The 19,842-nt window shown below is 41.5% G+C and overlaps 2 protein-coding genes across 4 annotated transcripts; both read left to right on the forward strand.

Moving 5' to 3' along the window:
• Window positions 1–361: 361 nt before the first annotated feature.
• LOC104419726 (formin-like protein 13) lies at window positions 362–3,933 on the forward strand (the record flags this gene model as incomplete). Its single annotated transcript, XM_010031477.3, has 4 exons — window positions 362–1,071; window positions 1,194–1,296; window positions 3,087–3,274; window positions 3,373–3,933. Coding segments are annotated over 4 exons (1,263 nt in total), but the record flags the coding sequence as incomplete, so codon positions are not given.
• A 2,271-nt stretch (window positions 3,934–6,204) lies between these two features.
• Window positions 6,205–11,784, forward strand: LOC104419727 (phosphopantetheine adenylyltransferase). 3 transcript variants are annotated; one of them, XM_039301340.1, is made up of 8 exons: window positions 6,205–6,566; window positions 6,755–6,913; window positions 7,090–7,161; window positions 8,152–8,211; window positions 8,665–8,759; window positions 8,941–9,010; window positions 9,136–9,252; window positions 10,695–11,784. In XM_039301340.1, the coding sequence occupies exons 2-8, from the start codon at window positions 6,794–6,796 to the stop codon at window positions 11,640–11,642; spliced, it is 1,482 nt and encodes a 493-aa protein (XP_039157274.1). In that variant the 5' UTR covers window positions 6,205–6,566; window positions 6,755–6,793; the 3' UTR covers window positions 11,643–11,784. The 3 variants fall into 3 exon arrangements, with proteins under 3 accessions (XP_039157274.1, XP_039157273.1, XP_039157272.1); XM_039301339.1 differs by lacking the exon at window positions 10,695–11,784 and having other exon boundaries at window positions 6,236–6,566; window positions 6,641–6,913; window positions 9,136–9,478; XM_039301338.1 differs by lacking the exons at window positions 6,205–6,566; window positions 6,755–6,913; window positions 7,090–7,161; ... (2 more) ...; window positions 8,941–9,010; window positions 9,136–9,252 and adding exons at window positions 10,086–10,181; window positions 10,521–10,608 and having other exon boundaries at window positions 10,717–11,784.
• Window positions 11,785–19,842: the final 8,058 nt, after the last annotated feature.

Raw genomic sequence — 19,842 nt, forward strand, 5'->3', positions numbered from 1 at the left:
CACTCGAGAATTTGTGATTTACACTTAGTATTTAATCTTTGAGCTCGTGTTTGGAACGCTCGAACAATTCATGCTCAAAAGTTTTCATCTCTCAATTGTTTCAAGAAATTTTGGACAGAGGATTGATGGGATAGATTTAGGACTCAAGTAAAAAGTCCAGTTAAAAAAAGTTCATGGTAGAACTTATAGTATGCCTAAAGTCAAAGGTTTTTTTGGGGTTTCAATTGCAAAATTGAATGAGGGTAACCCGTCAGACGACTAGCTTTTTGGCATTTTCTAGAGAGAAAAAGGAGGGAGTTGGTTTCGTTTTCATATCTGAAAATGGAGTGAAAGAACTCACTCTCGTTTCCGCCGCCGTTGACCTCCGCCGCGGCGGCGATCTGAAATCCCCTCGAAACGCTCGCATTTCTCCACCTCCTCCGACCCATCCCTTTCCGATGGAAGCTCCGGTCAGGAAATTGGCCTCCTCCTCCCTCCACCGCCGCCTCCTCCTCCTCCGCCACCCACCCATGCAAGCCGTCCGCCTTCCGTCCCCATTCCTCCTCCGCCGCCGCGCCGCCATCGCCGGGCGGAGCCGCCCCTTCCCCGTCGCCTGCGCCCCTCCTCGGCCTCCCTCGCCGGGCTCGAGCTCCCTCAACCTCCTTCCTCTCTCTCCCCGCTCCACCGCCCCTCCAATCCCATCGCGCCCCCGAGCGCGAACGGCGCCCCGTCCACGAACGCGCGCGACGGCTCCTCCCTCGCCTGGAGCCGGGCTCCGGCGACCTCCGGCGGCGCGAGGGGCGGGGCCCGCGGCGACGGTGGCCCCGCCGTGACCGTGGTTCTGCTGGGCTGGCTCGGGGCGAGGCGGAAGCACCTGAGGAGGTACGTGGAGTGGTACAACTCCAAGGGGTTCCACGCGGTCACGTTCGTCGTCGGCGTCAGGGAGATGCTGTCGCTCGATTTGGGTCGCGGCGTCGAGGCCCGGATCGACGAGCTGGCGAACGAGCTGAGCGCTTGGGTTTCGGAGAGGGAGGAGGACGGCAGGGAGCGTTGCTTGCTCTTCCACACCTTCAGCAACACCGGGTGGTTTGTGTAGGTTGACCGATTCTAATTTCTTTCATTCACCGATGGGTTGATTTTTCCTGAGCATTTGGTCTTTAGGATTAAGAATGCATGCATGGGTTAAACATTTGTTAGAATCTTGTATTGGTCAGATACGGTGCGATACTGGAGAGGATGCGTGGTAGGCAGGATTTGATTGAGAAAATCCAAGGCTGTATTGTCGATTCTGGAGCAGCCGAACCATTTAATCCAAAGGTGAATTAAGAAACGTCCTGTGCTCTGGTTTTTGATTTCTGTATTGTTGATTATCTACATTTGAAGAATAAGCGCAAAATCTTTGGTCCGGTTCGTGTGAGACTGTGCTGTTTAACCCTTTACTTGGTTTCTGGTTCTGTTTTGGTTACTCATGATGCAATTCTATGCTGGAATTCATAGCATGCAGAGTCGTCTTGTGGATTATTGCTGTGTGAAATTGTTAGTGGAAGTGTTCAGAGCTAGTTTTGTGTCTGCAACAAGGCATCATTAAGTTGCGTTTTTATATCCTCCCTTGTTTTGAAACTCTAGTTGTTCAGTATTGGACAATGCTATGAACAACAGCAATGTAAATAAAAGCAGAAATTTATGCTCTTTTAGTACCAAATTTCAGGTTTTAATTTTCAACTATCATAGCCTAGGTCATTTATAACGCAACCTTCAAGTTTACTCTATTGATACACTTTGCTTGTCAAAGTTATTGACAGTAACTATTCTCTCGGGAAAATCACATGTATAACAGACCTGACTATCAAAAATACATTTGGTTGTGAAGCCAAAAGAACGTGAGATGAAATCATTTCTTCTCAGATCCTTGAATAAAATAATGCCTTTGAAACTCTCCTTGTATTGGAGGAGGAGCAAGATTTAGACTTGTCAGGAAGATTGAGACTTGGCAAAGCTGCTTCTCCAAGGTACTTCATCCTCAAAAGCCAAAATATGCAGCTACTTCTGTCAAAAACATACCAGTGAACTTTTGTATGACTCAGTGTTTAGGTAGACGAGAATCATTAACCTAAATATCTAAGTGCGTGGGGAACATATTATTTGACTGGTAGTGAATAATGGCCTCTAATGAGTCCTGAAGGAAGTTTGTGCACAGATACTAAGTGAGGAAAATGGCCTTTGCAGTTAAAATGGTATGATGCATGTACAGAATCGCGACTTTTTTTGATTTTGAGCATTGCTCCACCATGAGGAGTCAATATTATGTAATGATATTGATCCCCATAGCATAGCGAGCTTTATGTAGACTACAACATACCATGTTCACTGATTGACAGATATGGTTGTCATGCTGGATAGCTGTGTATTAGTCCATGACTAGGCCATCAGGTATATGAGAATCAGACCTAGTTGCCACTTTGACTGGAGAATGTACAGCTACTGTTGATCATGATCTCAAGTTTTTCCTAGAGGAAACTTGGGCTCGCTAACAAAGCTGAGGACATTAGCCTCCCGGTAGCTGACATGGTTGGATGATATATTAAGCGTTTTCTTGCATTTGATTTCGAAGGATATTAGCTCTTCAATGAGTCAATTTAACCTCAAGAGACTCATTACTTGTTTATAGGGATGAACTTACACGTACCAGAGTGGGGCTCATTGAATTGTTAAGGGTCTTTAAGTGATGCTAGGCTACACAAATAAGTTTTGCCCCAATTATATACCTAAAAATTTTTATAGGTAAGTGAAGATTGAATATTTTCATTGCAGATTGACCTCACAAATAAACCAAACTCAATGTACAATTTTGAAAATTACGAATATGTACTTGCTTTAGATTAATATAGACTGCACCATATTTATTTTTTTTTTTTTTTTTTTGGTAAGAGTAAGCAACATATTTATTTTTATTCGTACTTTGAAGTTTTAAAATACTACTTTAGTGACTAAAACAAACACGCTTGATTTAATTGTAATTATTTATCGATTTTTGCCCCCAATAAAGAAAGTTTCTAGATCCATCCCTGGTGATTAACCTAGAGTTGGACTTTTTTCCATCTTGGCAGGTTTGGGCTGCTGGATTCTCCACTGCTCTGATAAAAAAAAGCAACTCTTCAGTTGAGGGAAAAGATACACATAAATTAAATAACGAAGGATCAAACAAACAAGAAGATGAGGGCATAGTTGAAACAGTGCTCCTTTCAGCTTTGGAATGGTTCTTCTCCGCTGCTCTGAAGTTGCCTGATGTGGAGAGGTAATTGCAATAAGAGCTTCCGCATCCATTTATTATAAAGAGATTAGAGTCTTCACCTAATGATCAAATGTAATGGTTACGTGCTTCTGCTTTTGTAGGAGGCTTACAAAAATCGTCTCTACCCTCTCAGAGGCGCAGCCATCTTGTCCGCAACTCTACCTCTATAGTACAGCCGATAATGTAATACCATATGAATCTGTGGAGTCGTTTATGGAAACTCAGAGGAGGATGGGAAGAAGAGTGTCATCTTTCAACTTTGGATCATCTCCTCATGTGGACCACTATAGGACATTTCCTGATCTCTACATGTCACAGCTCGATAATTTCATCAAAGAATGTCTTGCTACAGCTAAGAAGTGAATACCTGCAAATGATGATGAGACCTATGACGTTGATCGATCTTCTCACTCTTCATGCTGTTTAATTAACCGTTTTATCTTTGGTGCTTGTTCCATTTCCGGTTAGTCATTGTTCTTCACTTTAACATACTGCAACTCACAATGTTCTCTTGAGTAGCGATAGTAGGGTACAAAGGACAAACTGGGTTTGACAATCTGGATAGGTTTCCTTATCTTCTGTCCCCTGATGACTTAGATTAGTCTAATGACAATCTAGAAATGTGTAATGTGCATTGATGTTCCAGTTAATCTTTTGACGTAGCCTATGCGGAGCCATGACTTCATCATGTTGACCATGATTGATTTTGATTGAGCTTCTGCTAGTGAATGGGATCATCAAGCCACGCGGACAGTTTGGAGCACCCTTTTCCTCGCAGCGGTGTTTCATGAAGGATTGGTAGGCTGGATTCAATTTGAAGCACTTAGAGAGCTGATGAAGAGAGCGACGTAAGCGCATGTAATGAGAATTTATCAGCTGGAAAGGTCACAATTTGCTGGGACATAGGTGTTCTTTTGCTTGTGCTGCATCATCCTGTTGTGCGCTTCCTCTCGGTGAAAAGATGGACGGCACTGGTCACCACTGTTTTCGGGCTGCAGAAATGGTCATAGCCGTCTTGTCTAGAAAAATGATACTGGCGACCGCCGTGTCAATGACTAAAAAGTCTTGAAATTTTCTGTCGCCAAGACTGCTATGGCAAACACATGGTGTTTGTTTAAAAGCTTTGAGGGATTTCGCACGGTTAAAGTCAAAATACCAGAACAACAAGATCTTCAAAAGGTGCAAAGAATAAATAACAGCCGAGTTGCGCAGATGTATGCTTTGCAAGAGTAGAGAGATCTTGCTGAAGTCTTTAGTTATTGAAAATGAAAAGGGAAAGTTATTTGATATCGGAAGAAAATTAGTTAATAGCTATCGTTGTTTTTACCAATCATAGAATAGTTAGAATTATTAGAAAATTTGGACAATATAGTTGATAAGATTTATCTTTTCATTGTATATTTCATCACTCAATCAATTAAGAAGTCATTCCTATTATAACATTGAGTGATCTTTACTTTAAAAAATTGGTTAACTTATGCATAGTTAGTGAGCATCAATTATCAAACGCATGCTAAGTAACCAGATTAGAAATGTGATTTTTTTTTCTTTTGCTATTACTTTGACATTGGGTAAATTGAATATATTAACATTGATTTAATTTATGAGTTAACCTTACTACACCTAACTAATAATTTTGGCGACTCATTCTCAAGCGTCGTCCATCGCGGGAAGCCCTACATAATAAAGACACAGTGGTGACCCTAACAAAAGGAACAGTGAGAAGAGAAACGGCTCACAATACTTCATTAAAACAATAATCTTCTTTTCATCGCCCTACGTGAGAGTTAAAAGTATACAAATAATCAGGTCATTACCAAATTTCAATAATATACTGATGCAATAATCTACATCGGTATATAAAGTAAAGACGTCCTCCTTCTTTCAAGGAGTCTCAATCAATTTTCTCCCTACTAAGTATCCTCATTTACTTTATAAACATCAAGAAAGAGAAGAAAGTGCATAATATCAAGTAAGGGTGAGCATGATCCGGGTTGCGCCAGTTCACCCCCTAACTCTAGGACCAACTCGCAGAGTGATAGTTCTCAATTTTTGAGACCAAGGACCAACTCTGTTAAGCTTGAGATTGATGACTGGACCAACCCAATAGGTTCCGTCTGATTCTAGGGTTAACCCAGAACCAACTGATAATTTTTTATTTTCATTTTTTGCACTCCTTAAAAAATGATTAAGGACTGGACTGACCTAATAGGTTCGGTCTGGTTTCAAGATCAACTCAGGACTAACTAATAATTTTTTATTTTATTTTTTGTACTCCTTGAAAGAGTAATCGAGAACTGTACCGACCCAATGGGCTCGATGATGAGCAATGTCAGCTAAGAAAGGCAAGTGGTGAGGATTAAATGGGATGAGCGTCGAACATAAGCGAGCATCAAGCAGCGAGCGGCACGAGTGACCCAAAGTAAGCGAGATGAGTGTTGAGTGGTGAGCGAAGAAATTATTTTTTCGATTTTAGCAAATTGAAGACTAAAATGACAAATAAGATAGAAGATAACGATTACTAAATGAGGATGTCATAAGGTGCCTTTTTGGACACCATGAGGACTTCTCACGAAAACATTTTTTTCCTTAATAAATTATGACTATTAACACCATCATTAAAGAACGATATAAAATTACTCGAATTCCACATTAAAGAACTGTTTAATTATTGACGTCGTTTATTTTAAGGTTTTTCTATATAAAAAATTATAATATATATATAAGTCCGGGTTAGACCAACCCGGAACTCTCAGATTGAGGACCGACTCGCACAGTATTGGTTCAGGAATTTTAGGGCAAATGACCGATCCAGTCTTCTTGCGAATCGGATCAAGATTGGTAGAGTTTGGTAGAGTTGCCAAACCGATGGTCACTCCTAATTCCAAGATTTCCCTTGTCTATCATGACGCGTGTACATTCTCCATTGGATCATGTGCCGTGCGCCCGCCACCACAGGAATCCTCCCCGCCTAGCTACCGCGCCATTACTCCGCCGCCAACCGCCCCGCCTACCGTTCCACGCCATCCACCAAACCAACCCTGTACTGTACGAATCTCCGATCAAGCATCGACCAAGACGAGGTTTTTCCTCTCTCCGCATTCCCTCTCTGACGTCACCCTCCCCTCTCCCCGCACCATCGCACCGACCCATCTTTCGTTTTTTCCCCCGGCTGTGCTCGCGTCATCGCGCTCGAGGTGTTCGATGGAATGCCGCAGTCAAATACCCATGATGGGTCTCGCGTCGTTACAGTCCTGACACGACGCTGATCGGCTTCTTGGGTTCAATTCGGCAGGTACTTACCCTCTTTTCGGCCCCACTCCGGTTGGCTTCTTCTAGGCCTCACTTGCCCTCTTGTTTCTTTATTAGGACGAATCCGAATTATGTCTACATTCAATGCACTTTGACATCTCCGCCTCCTTCTTTCAATGTCCCTATTGATCCGAGGAGTATAAAAAGCAGTAATTTGGCGCCTTTGCACAGGTTCAGGCTCTTGTTCCGTTTGATCTGCTCCGTGAAGTCATGGTGGTTTCGGAGAATTCACCGGCGGGCTCGACGATTTTGCCGCCCGACTCGTACGGCGCGGTCGTCCTCGGTGGCACTTTCGATCGCCTGCACGAGGGGCATCGACTTTTTCTCAAGGTCAGCGCTCTTTTCTCCCTCTGTATTATGTGCATAGTCTGCTCATGGTCATCTCTGCTCTGCTAGTTTCGGAAAATTGCTTCTTGTTGTTCTGCTTATCTTGGTAATGTGGTGGCTTGGTGAATGCGACAGTTCTTATGATTGAACTTATCTGATGGGCAAAGCCAAAATTTTAGGCATCGGCAGAGCTGGCGAAAGAGCGCATCGTGGTGGGCGTGTGTGACGGTCCCATGCTGGCCAAAAAGCAGGTGCTTGTCTGATAATTATTAGTGAGCCATATGGTTATTGCATCTTTGCTAGTGCTGCAGGGATGAAGAGAGATTGGTTTTCTGTGGCATTGCACAAACCTTTGCCGTTTGTCTGTAGCAATTTGGAATTTGGTCAATCAGTAACGAGTGAATGTTTTTTAGCTGTTCTCATTTTCCTACGCCATGTATATACATATGAAGGTCTTGATTTTGTGCAGAGGCAGGCCTTAGTTATATCATTTTTTTAAAGGTGATTGTAGCATTACTAAGTTGAAGCTAATGGCCGGTGACTTTTATGTGCCAGATACAGTCCTTAAGTTTTCTTCTCTATGAGTTGGTAATTTGTTTACTTACTGCTTGACTATTCAGGAAAGTGAAGTTGTGAGCAGACAGAGCTAATTGTTAGTAAAATCTTTTACTTTAGTCTGAGATAGAAACATACTCTGAATGCACTTGCTAATTAATAATGCCCCCTCAAGTGGCAAGCTCTTCCCATTCTTGTATAAACAATCATGCCCTTGGGCATTGGTCAAGCTGTAGAACAATCCTTCTGCAGACTTTATTTATCTTCTATATTTACTGGGGATGTGATTATTTCTGTTGTTTACATTCCTTCCTCTGAAATTATTTTCAATTTTCTCTGTTCGAGTATTTGTAGTTTGTTTTTGGGATATCTTGTAACTTTTGGCTGTCGAAAGGGTATGTTTTGATTGCTGAGAAAGCTCGGTTTTCTATCATCATAAGAACTACGATGTACTATATGCTATGATTACAAAACTTGTCCTGCTACTGACATCTTTTTTTCATGTTAGAGTAATCTAAAAAAGAATTAGAAATTTGCTCTCCAAGGTGGTTGTGCAAGTGTGAGCTATTGCCATTTCTTGTGCTCAAATATTTGGTTTGGTGATGATAGATAGTCTTGTGGCTCTTGCCCTTCATTCTCCTTGGGTTGTTCACTCCAGAGTAATGGCCAGATTATCTTTTTTGCAGTTTGCTGATCTAATACAGCCAATCGAGGAGAGAATGCAAAATGTTGAGAACTACATCAAGGTAGTCTTCTGTTTATGTTTTACCTTTGTGTCTCTTTCTTGATGGAAGAAGCTTTTGAACTTGTCGAAAAATAGAATTCCAAGTGCCAAATAATGCACTTAGCGCTATGGACTGATTGTTGTGCAATATCCAAAATTTTGTGGGGTTAACGCAGTACATTCCCTGCGATGATATCTCAAATCAACATGGCTCCTTAAAAGCTTCATATCTTTGTACTATGCGAAGGACGCATATGCATCAAATCAAAGTATACAGAAACTATATGTATGCACAAAAGGGATTTGTCTGTTCTCAGCAACTCTTGTGGTATAACTAGGTGCTGAAACATGTGGAGCATTATTATGTACTGCGTTTGCAATGTGCATGTCATCCTTATTGTGTCTGGAACTCTTTAGCTGATTATAATTAAATCTCATCTTCTAATTCTCTGTCCCTTCAACGGATATTTGCCAGTCTGTTAAACCTCATTTGACAGTCCAAGTTGAACCCATTACCGATCCCTATGGGCCTTCCATTGTGGATGCAGAATTGGAGGCTATTGTTGTCAGGTTTGTTTCTGTCGATATAGTATTTGGCCTTTTTTGGCAAGTGTTCTCACCGTTGCAGCATCGATCGGTTTTTGCACCAGCTAAAGACTGAACTTTCGCAGAAATGGCATAGAAATGCCTCCTAGGCTCCTAGCTAATGCATTCTTCTTCCTTCCTTCATTTTTTTATTTTCCGGCGACAGCAAGGAGACATTACCCGGTGGAATCTCCGTAAATAAAAAGAGGGCCGACCGAGGTCTTTCACAGTTGAAGGTCTGAGATTTCAGAGTTTTCTGTGCATCCTTTTTAGTTGCGCGCCTTTCCACAGCCATTCCTATGCCTCTTGTAGATCACCAGTTGTACATACATGGCTGAATGAATGTATGATTTTCGTGTAGATCGAAGTTGTGGATTTAGTTTCCGAAGGATCGAGTGGAGACAAGTTGAGCTCGAGCACATTGCGAAGGCTCGAAGCCGAGAAGACCGCTAATCAACAACCGGCCGAGACAAATACCGTCCCCCCAAAATCCGACATCCGAAATTAACGGCTTCAAGGAAATTCAAACAATAATAGCCAGGAAGCTATTTACGTGCTTTCCTAGATAATTCACAGGAACAATTTCTTTGTGTATCTTTTCCTGCCACTACAATGTATTGAGTCATTACCCGGTACAATTACTCTGTAACTTAATAAGAAATTTGTCATTTCCAAAATTTAATGAATAATTATTGCAATCGATCCTTCCATTTTTCCTTTAAAAGTGCTGGGTGGAGAGTCTCGTGTTATCAAATGATGGAAATTGCTTATGTAAACCGGCTTGTCCCTGACCCTAATCTTGGCGAGCATAGTAGAATCTATAAATGTCTACACCGTGAATCCTTTCAATTCGCAATATACACAATCACAATGCCACGAAGAATGCAAGCCATCATACGAAAAAAAAAAAAAAGCAATCAACAGCAGCCTGGATCATCGATTCGACCCTTTGATGAGGAGGTTGATTTCGCTATTACTAATCTTTTAGATGCCACATTGTAGATTCTCGATTGAAAATTTTTCAATTTCCTCTTATTTTTGGGGGCCAAGAATTATTAGACCTTGAATTGGTAAGTGCTTAGAGCAAATAAATTGTTATCACGTAAAATGCGAAGATAGATGAAACGAGGGTTAAAGAGGCGACTGCTCAGAGAAACCGAAAAGCCCCCCTTTCACCCAAAAAACGACGTGGTTTTAATGTAAAAGTATAACCGCCACGCTTGGAATTGTAACGGCCACCACCAAACCGAAATTTGAAATTTCGAAATTATTAAAACGCTCGTCATCGTCTATCATCAAACAAGAATCGCTCTTCAACTCCACACCCCTAATTTTTCTGCTCTCTGCTATCATCCCCCAGAAAAAGAGAGAGACAGAGAGAGATCACTGGCGTCGTTGCAGTCCAAGGTTTGGCTTCCGAACTGAGTTATCTTCGGTGAACATTCGACGATCATCTTCGTTCACTTCACGACATTGATCCTTTTCGCCTGTTTTGTTTAGTAAACTTAGAATTGATGCGATTCTGCCTGTGTTTTCTTTGTTCATCTTGTTTCGGTTTCGTAGTCCATTGTGTTTTTCTTTTTGGGAATTCTTGTCACGGAATCGTATCACGGATTTTTCCCTTTTCATATATCGATGATATGATTTTCCCGATTCTCACGCAGCATGATTCGTCGCGATTCATCTCGCTTTCTTGTTTCTTCTGCGCATTCTTTAACTTCGCCGTCGCTGCTCGGTTTGTTTCAGATTACTTGGAGGACGGCATCGAAGTGAGAACCGACAACCGCGGATCTTCGGGAAGATAGCCCAAATCTTTCCCTTCTGTTCTTGTGAGGTTAAAGTCGATCGATCGCTTGCGATACAGAGTTCTCGATTCCTTATACCCTTTCTTGCTTCAGAAGTTCATGTTGAAATTGAGAGAAGGGATTTCTTGTGTTTGCAGGCGAAAGCTCGCGACGAAATTTCGCAAAAATGAATGATCTCATGACGGAGTCGTTCTTAAATTATGTGGAGTTGAAGAAACAGGCCCAGAAGGACCTCGAAGCCGAGCTCGACCTTGAACTGGGCCAACTTGATGCGGCGGAGGAACAAAACCTCTCGCAGTTCTTCCACGAAGTCGACGCGATCGAGTCCGAAATGGAGGAGATAACCAATCTCTTGCTCGACCTACAAGGCCTAAACGAGGAGTCGAAGTCCACTTACAGTGCGAAAGCCCTTCGCGGCCTCCGGGACCGGATAGACTCGGACCTGATCTCCGTCCTCCGCAAGGCTAAATCCGTGAAGGCGCTGCTCGAGTCCCTGGACCGGTCGAACCTGACGAATCGCGGGCTTTCGGCGAATTTCCAAGAAGGAAGCTCGGTGGACCGGACGAGGATTTCGGTCACAAGCGGCCTGAGGACAAGGCTCAAGGAGACGATGAACGAGTTCCAGCTTCTGAGGGACAAGATCGTGGCTGACCACAAGGAGGATCTCAAGAGGAGGTACTTCAACGCGACCGGGGAGGTCGCGGGCGAGGAGGTGATCGAGAAGATCATCTCATCGGGCGGCAAGATCGAGCTCTTTGGGGGAAAGACCAAGCTGAGCCTGGGCAGCCCGGAGAGGCACGAAGCGGTGAGGGACCTGCAGAAGAGCCTGGACAAGCTCCACCAGGTGTTCCTGGACATGGCGGTCCTCGTGGAGGCGCAGGGTGTGGGGCTGGGCGACATCGAGGAGAACGTGGCCGGCGCGAATGCGTTCGTCAGTGGCGGGACGACGAATCTGTACTACGCGAACCAGATGAAGAGGAAGGGCCGGCATTGGGCAAAGTGGGTCTGGGCCGTGATGGCGATCATTCTGCTGGTGTGCCTAGTTTCCTTGTTGGCTTCTTGAAAAAATTTGAAGTTATGAAAGATTCTTGAAAGTGATTTAGCCGGTTTCCTAGGGTTTCTGCACAGCCTGATTTGTAATCTGAACCTAAAGCTTCTTCTTGGAAGCTCCAAGTTTCCCCAGGCAATTTGATATTCTTCTGATCTGTTCTCGCATGCATGTTCATTGTGCTCTCACTCTCATAGATTAGTTTCAGCCATTGAAATCAATCGGCGACGCGTGATATATGCGACAGCAACATAGCATGCTCTTCCGTGTTATCTTTGTAGCTCTTCCTCTACGGCGTATCGATAACCACGATCGTGAATTGTTGAGATCGTCAGACATTGTTGAGATGACAATCCGATGATCCGAATCGATCCCCCGATGCTTAATTCAGTAGAGGGGGTTTAAGCGAGAGATCCTGGGAAGTTTCACTGCATGGGGGTACACAGTGAACAGACCTGAAAATTATCATCCTCGGTCGAACCCAAGACGGCCTTTAGGCTTTCTCGCGCTAGTGCAGAACGAGCTTCCCATCCCCGCGGCCCCGTCGCCACGGCCTTCACCAGCATCTTACCCATCTAGTCGATCTATCCCGCCTAAGTCGACAAACTTTTGATCTATGTATCATGTTTATCGAAAGGAACTTGGTACCCTAGGCTTTGGCCGAGACGAGCTCTCTGGTGGATCACCTTAATCTAACCTCTTTCTTTATCATGTATGTTTATACAAATAATGAGAGAAAGGGGTATTGTCACAGCCGATACGACAAAAAACATTGCGTCTCCTCTCTTTTTTTTGTGAGAATTCTAGATTTTAAGTCGAAATATGTGATTGACAAATTGGTCACATCTAGTATTATCTAGAAGTATCTGGGAAGATATATTTCTTTAGGAATGCGCGATTAATAGATCGGCCGCATCAAGTATTCTCTCGAGATATCTGGAAAGTAGAACCACCTCGTTGTGAGGCCTATAAAATGGCCAAGTGCTCCCTATTTGGGAATGAGCTTGTCTCTCATCTTAAGTATGTGTGAGCATGCACTTGGCTCCAAATTATGTGTAAGAAGCTCTCCCACCAAAGATACCTAGATAGTATTGCAATACCAGCACGAATCGATACCGATTGCACCCACAAACTACAATGCGTCAAAATCTTGCAAATTGTCTGCTTTGGATGATTTTCATTTGAAGGGACTCGAATGAGAGTGAACGATGACTTAGAACGATACAGCTTAGGCGATATCAGGCATGGGCTGTATCAATATTACGGGAGGTCATAATAAGGCCACATTCAGCTCGAAGGCCCGATGCTAAATCCACATGGAGCTGAGGGAGAGTTTCATCAGTTTCCTTCAATTGTGCATGTACGTAAAGCCCGTAGCCCACAGATCAAACTCTTTCGCACATATGATGGGAGATTATTTGCCCAAAAAGTCCTAAACCTTTTATACAATGGCCAATCAATCATGAACTTTTTAATTATGCAAATTTAGTCTTTTCAACCAATTTTAGGTGGAAATCGTCAATGTATGAACACCAACAATTCTACGTCACATGATTGGTGCTAATGTGGACAATCCAATCTTACAGCAATACAACGTAAGACGGCATACGTCTATATCCACGATTCATGGCCAAAATTGATTGGAAGAAATAAATTGGCACAATAAATTTATGACTTTTTGAGCAATTTTCCTCACCGCATGGAGTCCGGATATTTCAACTATAATATGAACTCAACTCCTGTAAATTGCTTGTATAAAGCATAATTAATGTCCCTTGTCTCTCATTAAATCACATAGGGCGTGTTTGGTAATGATTCTGTTCTTGAGAACAATTTTTTTTTTTTATCAAAAATGGTTTTTTCTGATTTTGTTCTCGGGAACAATTTCTAAATAAAAGAACGCATTTGGTAACTGCACAAAATTTCTATTCTAAGTATAGAAATGTGTTTGGTAGAATCCTTAATTTTTTTTGTTTCTTTTAATTTTTTAATACCTTTATTATATTTTTCCTTTATCTTTTATCTTTTTTGTTTTTCCTTTTCTCTTCTTCTTCCTCACTTGTGGCCGGTCACCAGTTGCGGTTGCGGCCGGCGACCGACTAGGCAAGATTCGACGAACTCACTGGAGGCTCACCCGGCCACTGTGAGGCTAGCCTCGCCTTGGCTGGGCGAGCTAGAGATCGGCCAAGCCTCGCCATGGCTCGGCGTCACCGGGGGCCGAGGACGCCAGCCAAAAGGAAGAAGAAAAAAAGGAAAGAGAAAAGAAAAGAAAAAATTGGAGTTGATTCTAAGAATTGTTCTCAAGAACAAGAAGTAACACTTTTTCTACTTTTTTATTCTATTCCAAATCTATTCTCGAGAACACAAATTTTACCAAATAGGCTTATGTTCTTTTTTTGTTCCCCGGAACAAAATAATATAATCAGTTGTTCCGAAGATGGTTACCAAACAGAGCCATATTCTTGTTTGTGGTGAGGGTCGTCGCCACCCTCATTGGCAAAGGGACAGCGTCGTGCCATTGTATTGATAGGCCACAGCCGTATTTCCCGTCCGGCTTGTCACGAACTCTATGTCTTTTTTCCTTTCTTTCTAATTTTTTCTACAATTATTTTCAGCCAAACAGACTAGGATCATCCGTGGGTGGAAATGCACAGGACCAATACGACCAAGTTCAAGTGGTTTTTTTTTTCACTATCTTTCCTTGCATAATCCAACGGTTGAAGTCCTTTTATGCACGACGCGACACCACAGACGACCCCCACGTTAGCCCGGGGCCTTGGTCGATGCGCGACTGGTCGAAAAAGCACATACGATCGAGAGAGAGAGAGACGCTCCCCGGTCCTAGACACGCTGGCAAAACCTGGCCAATTGAGCGCACGAACGGATGATGGGATTAGCTGGCAAATGCTAGAGATGGGCTCAGCCTCGTCTCCTCTCCTCCTCGTCTGCCCCAAAAAACCTCATCGTCTCCGAGAGGGATGTGACATGCCAACCTCTCTCTAACTTCCTCCATGCCCTGCCCTTCCCTGCCCCCCCCCCGTCCCCATCGCTCTCACCCTCCCTCCCCACCTTTTTGCTCCAACTAACATTGCATCCGCATCACCGGAAGGTACTCCGGATTTACGGGAAAAAAAATTTAATTAGAAAAGCATTCGTCTCGAAAAGTCTTGATCGTGTCGAAACGAGCGGTTCTTTTTGAACATGTAACATATTCTTTTGAGAATTGCATTATTCATCCCCGATTGAAAAAGCAATTCTCCACCGGTTCTTCATCGTGAAATGTAGATACAAACGTCACCGATATCGATTTCCAGTTAAGTTTAATTGTGGGTGATGACCTAATTAAGAAAAGGTGGAAACTGGGATTGATCTTCAGTAGGTCGCCTCACGCATGTGGATCATCACTCATGCGAATGGTGCAATTGACTTGCATGATAATAACTAGAGGTGATGACGGAATTTGGCCAAACCGCCCGAAATCCGCAATTGTTAGACTAGATCCTTTCCCTCGAAAGTCCGAATTTTTTTCCAAAAATACTGGTCGGGCAAACATGGTCTCGAATCTCTTAATCGTGTTACATCCCCACCTAATCATAATCTTTTGAACTTCTTCTAAATGAGAAGCGACATCAATTGAGGCAATGTGGGATAGGAGTAAATGGTTCCAAGAACAGGTTCCCTAATTTTTTAAACATGAAATCTACCCTACATATCTAGAAACCGAAACCTATCCCGTTATAGATTTCAGAGTCTAGTTAGGTTACACTTGTTGTATTAAATCATCACATCTAATGATCACAACTCAAGTTTAGACACAAACATTATAAAATATCAACAAAGCAAAATTCTTGTTTATAAATATAATAAAAAAATGGAAGCACATATTAGTGATTTTAAATTATACACTCATCATTGAACATCATAAAATACCACGAGATTACGTGAAGACATAGAACAATAAAAATATAGAGAATTGTTCCGAGTTCTAGGTGAAATTTAGACACTTAGAATCTACTCTTCGAAACAGATAATCCAATTTTTAAGATCTAAAATTTATCCAGCATGTCCTAGAACTTAAAGCCAATCCGATTCTTAGCTTCTCATTTTTACTTTGAAACCAAACTTCGCCCTAGTGTTGTGGGAGAAATTAGAAATGCAGGATTGGCTGGGCGGAAGGCAGGGGACGGCCGACTCGCGGGATCGTCCCTCACCCACCACACCAACTTACAAGAAACCGAAAAGGAAAACGACACGAGAGCAAAAAAAGAAACACGTAACAACAAAAGAATAAGAGGACGAGATTGGGCTACGACACCGGGACGGCGACGATCAGAAAGCGAGAGAGAATGGGGCTCCACCATCCCTCACCAATTTTAGGGCAAGGGGAGGGAAAACGTTTCAATGATGACTCCCCCCACCCCCTCCAACGTGCATACCATCATGGTGTTTCCATTCCTAACACGTTCACGCAAAACCTTCTAGTTTTTTCAGAAATTGGATCTAAAGAATTGATTTTTTTTTTTTATGTGGTTCTATTTGAAACCTTTGTAGCCAAGCATGTCTCGCTTTCCCCAGTCCATCTTACCTTTTTATGGGAAGAAAAAAAAAACAATTGAAAAAACAAGGCTCGATTAGATTTTTTTTTTTTTTTGTGGTCGAAGCTCGATTGGAATTTAGAAATGGGAAAGACTTAACTTCACCCGCCATGAGATATGATCGATGGGATAGTCGTACCCATTGATGATAGAAATCACACAATTGGTTACTACCAACAAGACCGTCCTTTTCTTTGGGTACGAGTTGATATTGATAATCCTGCTTAAAGTAGGTTAAGCCTTTTGCCCGAGATCTTTTTTGCGCTTCACATCATCGAATTGAAGATCGATGGAGCACCCGACGAGCCCCACGAAATAAATAAATCTACGGTCAGATGGCATATGATTCAGAGAAGCTTGCATGCGGTAAACGAGAGATTCAGATAAAATATCTCCATTTTCTAAGTCGGAAATCTTCTATCGACCCAACCAATTGCCCCTGTTCTATGGGGATTATTATTGCATATTATGATTGCGATTGTTTTCAATTGTACCGTGACTTAATGAAATCATTGGTTGAGTCCATGACATATTTGCAAAGGTGTACAAAGAGAGTAATTGAGTCTTGTGAGTTTGTTATCATAAAGGAAGAAAAATCGACATATCTAAATGAGCTAGCTATTTGATATGCCAAAATTTTTACTGATAAATATGGATAATCAGTTTCAAGGTGGGTAGGTTTCAGATCTGAAACCTAAAACCTATTTATTAGAATCGGTTTTCAATTTTTGAAATTTGAAACCTGATATGTTTATCTTTAGAATTGACTTTGAACCTATATTGTTAGTTCGGTCATTTCTTGATCATGTAATGGGGTTGTCCTTACATGAGGGTCCACTTGAAAACCATTTTTTCTTTTTAGCTTCATTTTTACTAAAACCAACACAAATAGTAATTATAACAAAATAGTATGAGTAACAAAATGGCTCAAAGTAAAATATTGATACAAAACAAATAGAAATATCAAGCAATATGGACATTAAGCTTATTTAAGAATAATAAATCATCTTCCTTAAGTTCTAATCGGTTCCTAGTGAGTGAATGGATGGGTAGGCTCAACACCCAGAACATGAAATCTACTCGCACATACCGATTCTAAAAACTTGGAATTGGGAACCGAACTTGTTTCCATTGGAATTGGACCTATTTCTATGAGTAGTCTAGTCTAATTCTTGAGTAGAAGCACAACTTCACTAATAAGGGTGAGTGAAACTAAGTATCTGAGTGGTTTGGACTTTTCGATTTTCTTAGAATTAGGGCATCAGTTGTCAAACTTCTCCTATGTATATGTCAATCATTCATCACGTAAAGAGAGATCCTAGGTTCCAACACATAAAAGGTCAGTCTCTTCTCAAAATGTCGTTAACGAATGTCTCTGGAGCACTCGCTAACCTTACTGGCTAAGGAAAATATCTTCATTTCCCGACGCATCGCCGCTCGAAAGCGGCGGGCAGCAAGATTCCACCACGTCCTTTTGTCACGTCAATTCGTCCTCACCCCGTCCCGTTGCTCTTTAACTTTTTTACTCACGAAAAAGCAAAAGCGTGGAGACGAAAACATGGAACGCACCCGGTGCTGGGGGGCACCTTTACGACATTATGCCAAGCTAAATTTCGGTTAAAAAGCTAATTAGAAGGGCGTGCCCGGGAAAAAAGTTCGGTGATGCGATTCGATATTTTGCTTTCCGACAGAATCTTAGCGGCAAGAAAAAGAGCGCCGTGCGCAAAAGCAAAGTCAAAGCCAAAGCCGGGTTCACAGCCTCCTAAATAAATAAAGTGAATTGCTTTTCCCCCCCCTCTTCCCGCCTCACAAGTAAATTGTCAAAAAAGTCATAAATTTATTATATTTATACTAATCAATTAGAGCTTTCAGGTTGATCAATTTCATCCTAGTCTATCGGCCAACCGAAAGTAGGGGTAGGAAGACAAAGGAAAAAAAATAAAGAAATTGCAAAAATTATCCACACCTGCATTGCCCTCGCCAGATCCCGACAAAGGTGACCTCGCTTGTAGCCGATCACCAGCCATCACCTAGGTTTGAAAATTTTTAGACATAAATTTTTGCTAATAGAGAAAATAATTTCATTGGCTAATTTTTTTTAAGTAATACAAGGACCGAAAATGAATTATTTTGGGAAAACATTTATGTAAAATATAATCAACTATATCACTTGAAATAACTAGTTTGATTTTCTTTTTTTTTGTTATCGATAGCAATTAATGTCTAGATATTTTTCAAGAACGATGAATTTTTTTTTTTTTCATTTATTCATTTTCATAAACAATAGAAGCGATCATTTTTAGGAAATTTTTTTTGCATCGTTAATTTTTTGCGAAACAAAAATATCCTAAAGGTGCATTTACTTCATAGAAAACTCAAGATTTTGAAAAGCAATTTCGAAAAATGATCATCGTTTATAAAAATAGATGAATGCAAATTATATTCATCACCCATGAAAATAGTTTTTTTATAAATTATTGTCGATAATAAAAATATTATTTATTAATTACTTTTCAAAGCAATATAACTAACCATTTTACGGCAAATTTTAAGTTTTTTTTTTTTTTTTTTGTGAAATAAACGTACATTAAGTCTAAGCGCCGAGTAAGCGATCCTCAATTTCCTTCCTTTATATATATATATATATATATAGTCATTGTGGCCCTTGTATGATTTTTTTTTCATTTTCCCACTCCGTCACTTGATCAATCATTTGGGCCAATTCCAGGTTGCACTGCAGGCCCACCGCACCAAATTCGGACCGCAAATCGGACCGAGCCACTTGGTCTTGACCCACGTGCCATGTCTTGACCCCACCCGCCATGTTATTGCCTCTTCTCATCGTCATTTACTCCTCCAAAGATAGAAAATTTTATTTATAAATTTGATTTCACAGGCATTTACTCCCCCCTCCCCCCAAAAAAAAAAAAAATCCTTTAATTTCAAAATATCCCATTGAAGCTTTTTCAGGCAAAAAATAATTGTATTTGCTGGAGATTCCATTTTAGAAAAATTTCAATTTGCTAAATCGGATGCCTTATTTAATCCAAAAAAACGTGGGCAAAAAAGTGAGAGGGATACATCCTCGCAATTATTTAAAGATATGGTTGGACATCTTCAATTAATGTGGCGCCACGTCGATTTTATTAAAAAAGTCTTTGGATAGGGTTTGAGCATGCCACGTTTGCGATATCAATGCATGTCCAAAAGACTTGAGCTCAAAAATCCAAGTATTTGAAATTCATCTGAGGCTTTAAAGTTCGAAATAAGAGAAGCATTCTAAATTTCCTCGCGCATAGGATATGGGGATAAAATTAATTATTTCATTGGGTGGACAATTAAGAAATTTTACAAAATTACAGCTTCTTAATAGAAAGTCAAAAGTTCATTTTTGGGGACATATTTCACAACTAATTTCTCCTTTTTTTTTTACTTTAAAGTTAGGTTGCCTACAACTAAAGTATTGAGTATATATGGATTAAATGAAAAGTGAACCACTGGGGCTAGCCTTAATGGCCCCATTTCCACGTGAGAATGGGGAGGTAAGACCCCTCCACTTTTGGATAATTGATTTATGGGTTTATGAGGTTTTTTCAAATGGGCCCCTCAGGGGCCCATCA

The sequence above is a fragment of the Eucalyptus grandis genome, chromosome 9 (assembly GCF_016545825.1).
Source record: "Eucalyptus grandis isolate ANBG69807.140 chromosome 9, ASM1654582v1, whole genome shotgun sequence".
Taxonomy (NCBI): Eukaryota; Viridiplantae; Streptophyta; class Magnoliopsida; order Myrtales; family Myrtaceae; genus Eucalyptus; species Eucalyptus grandis.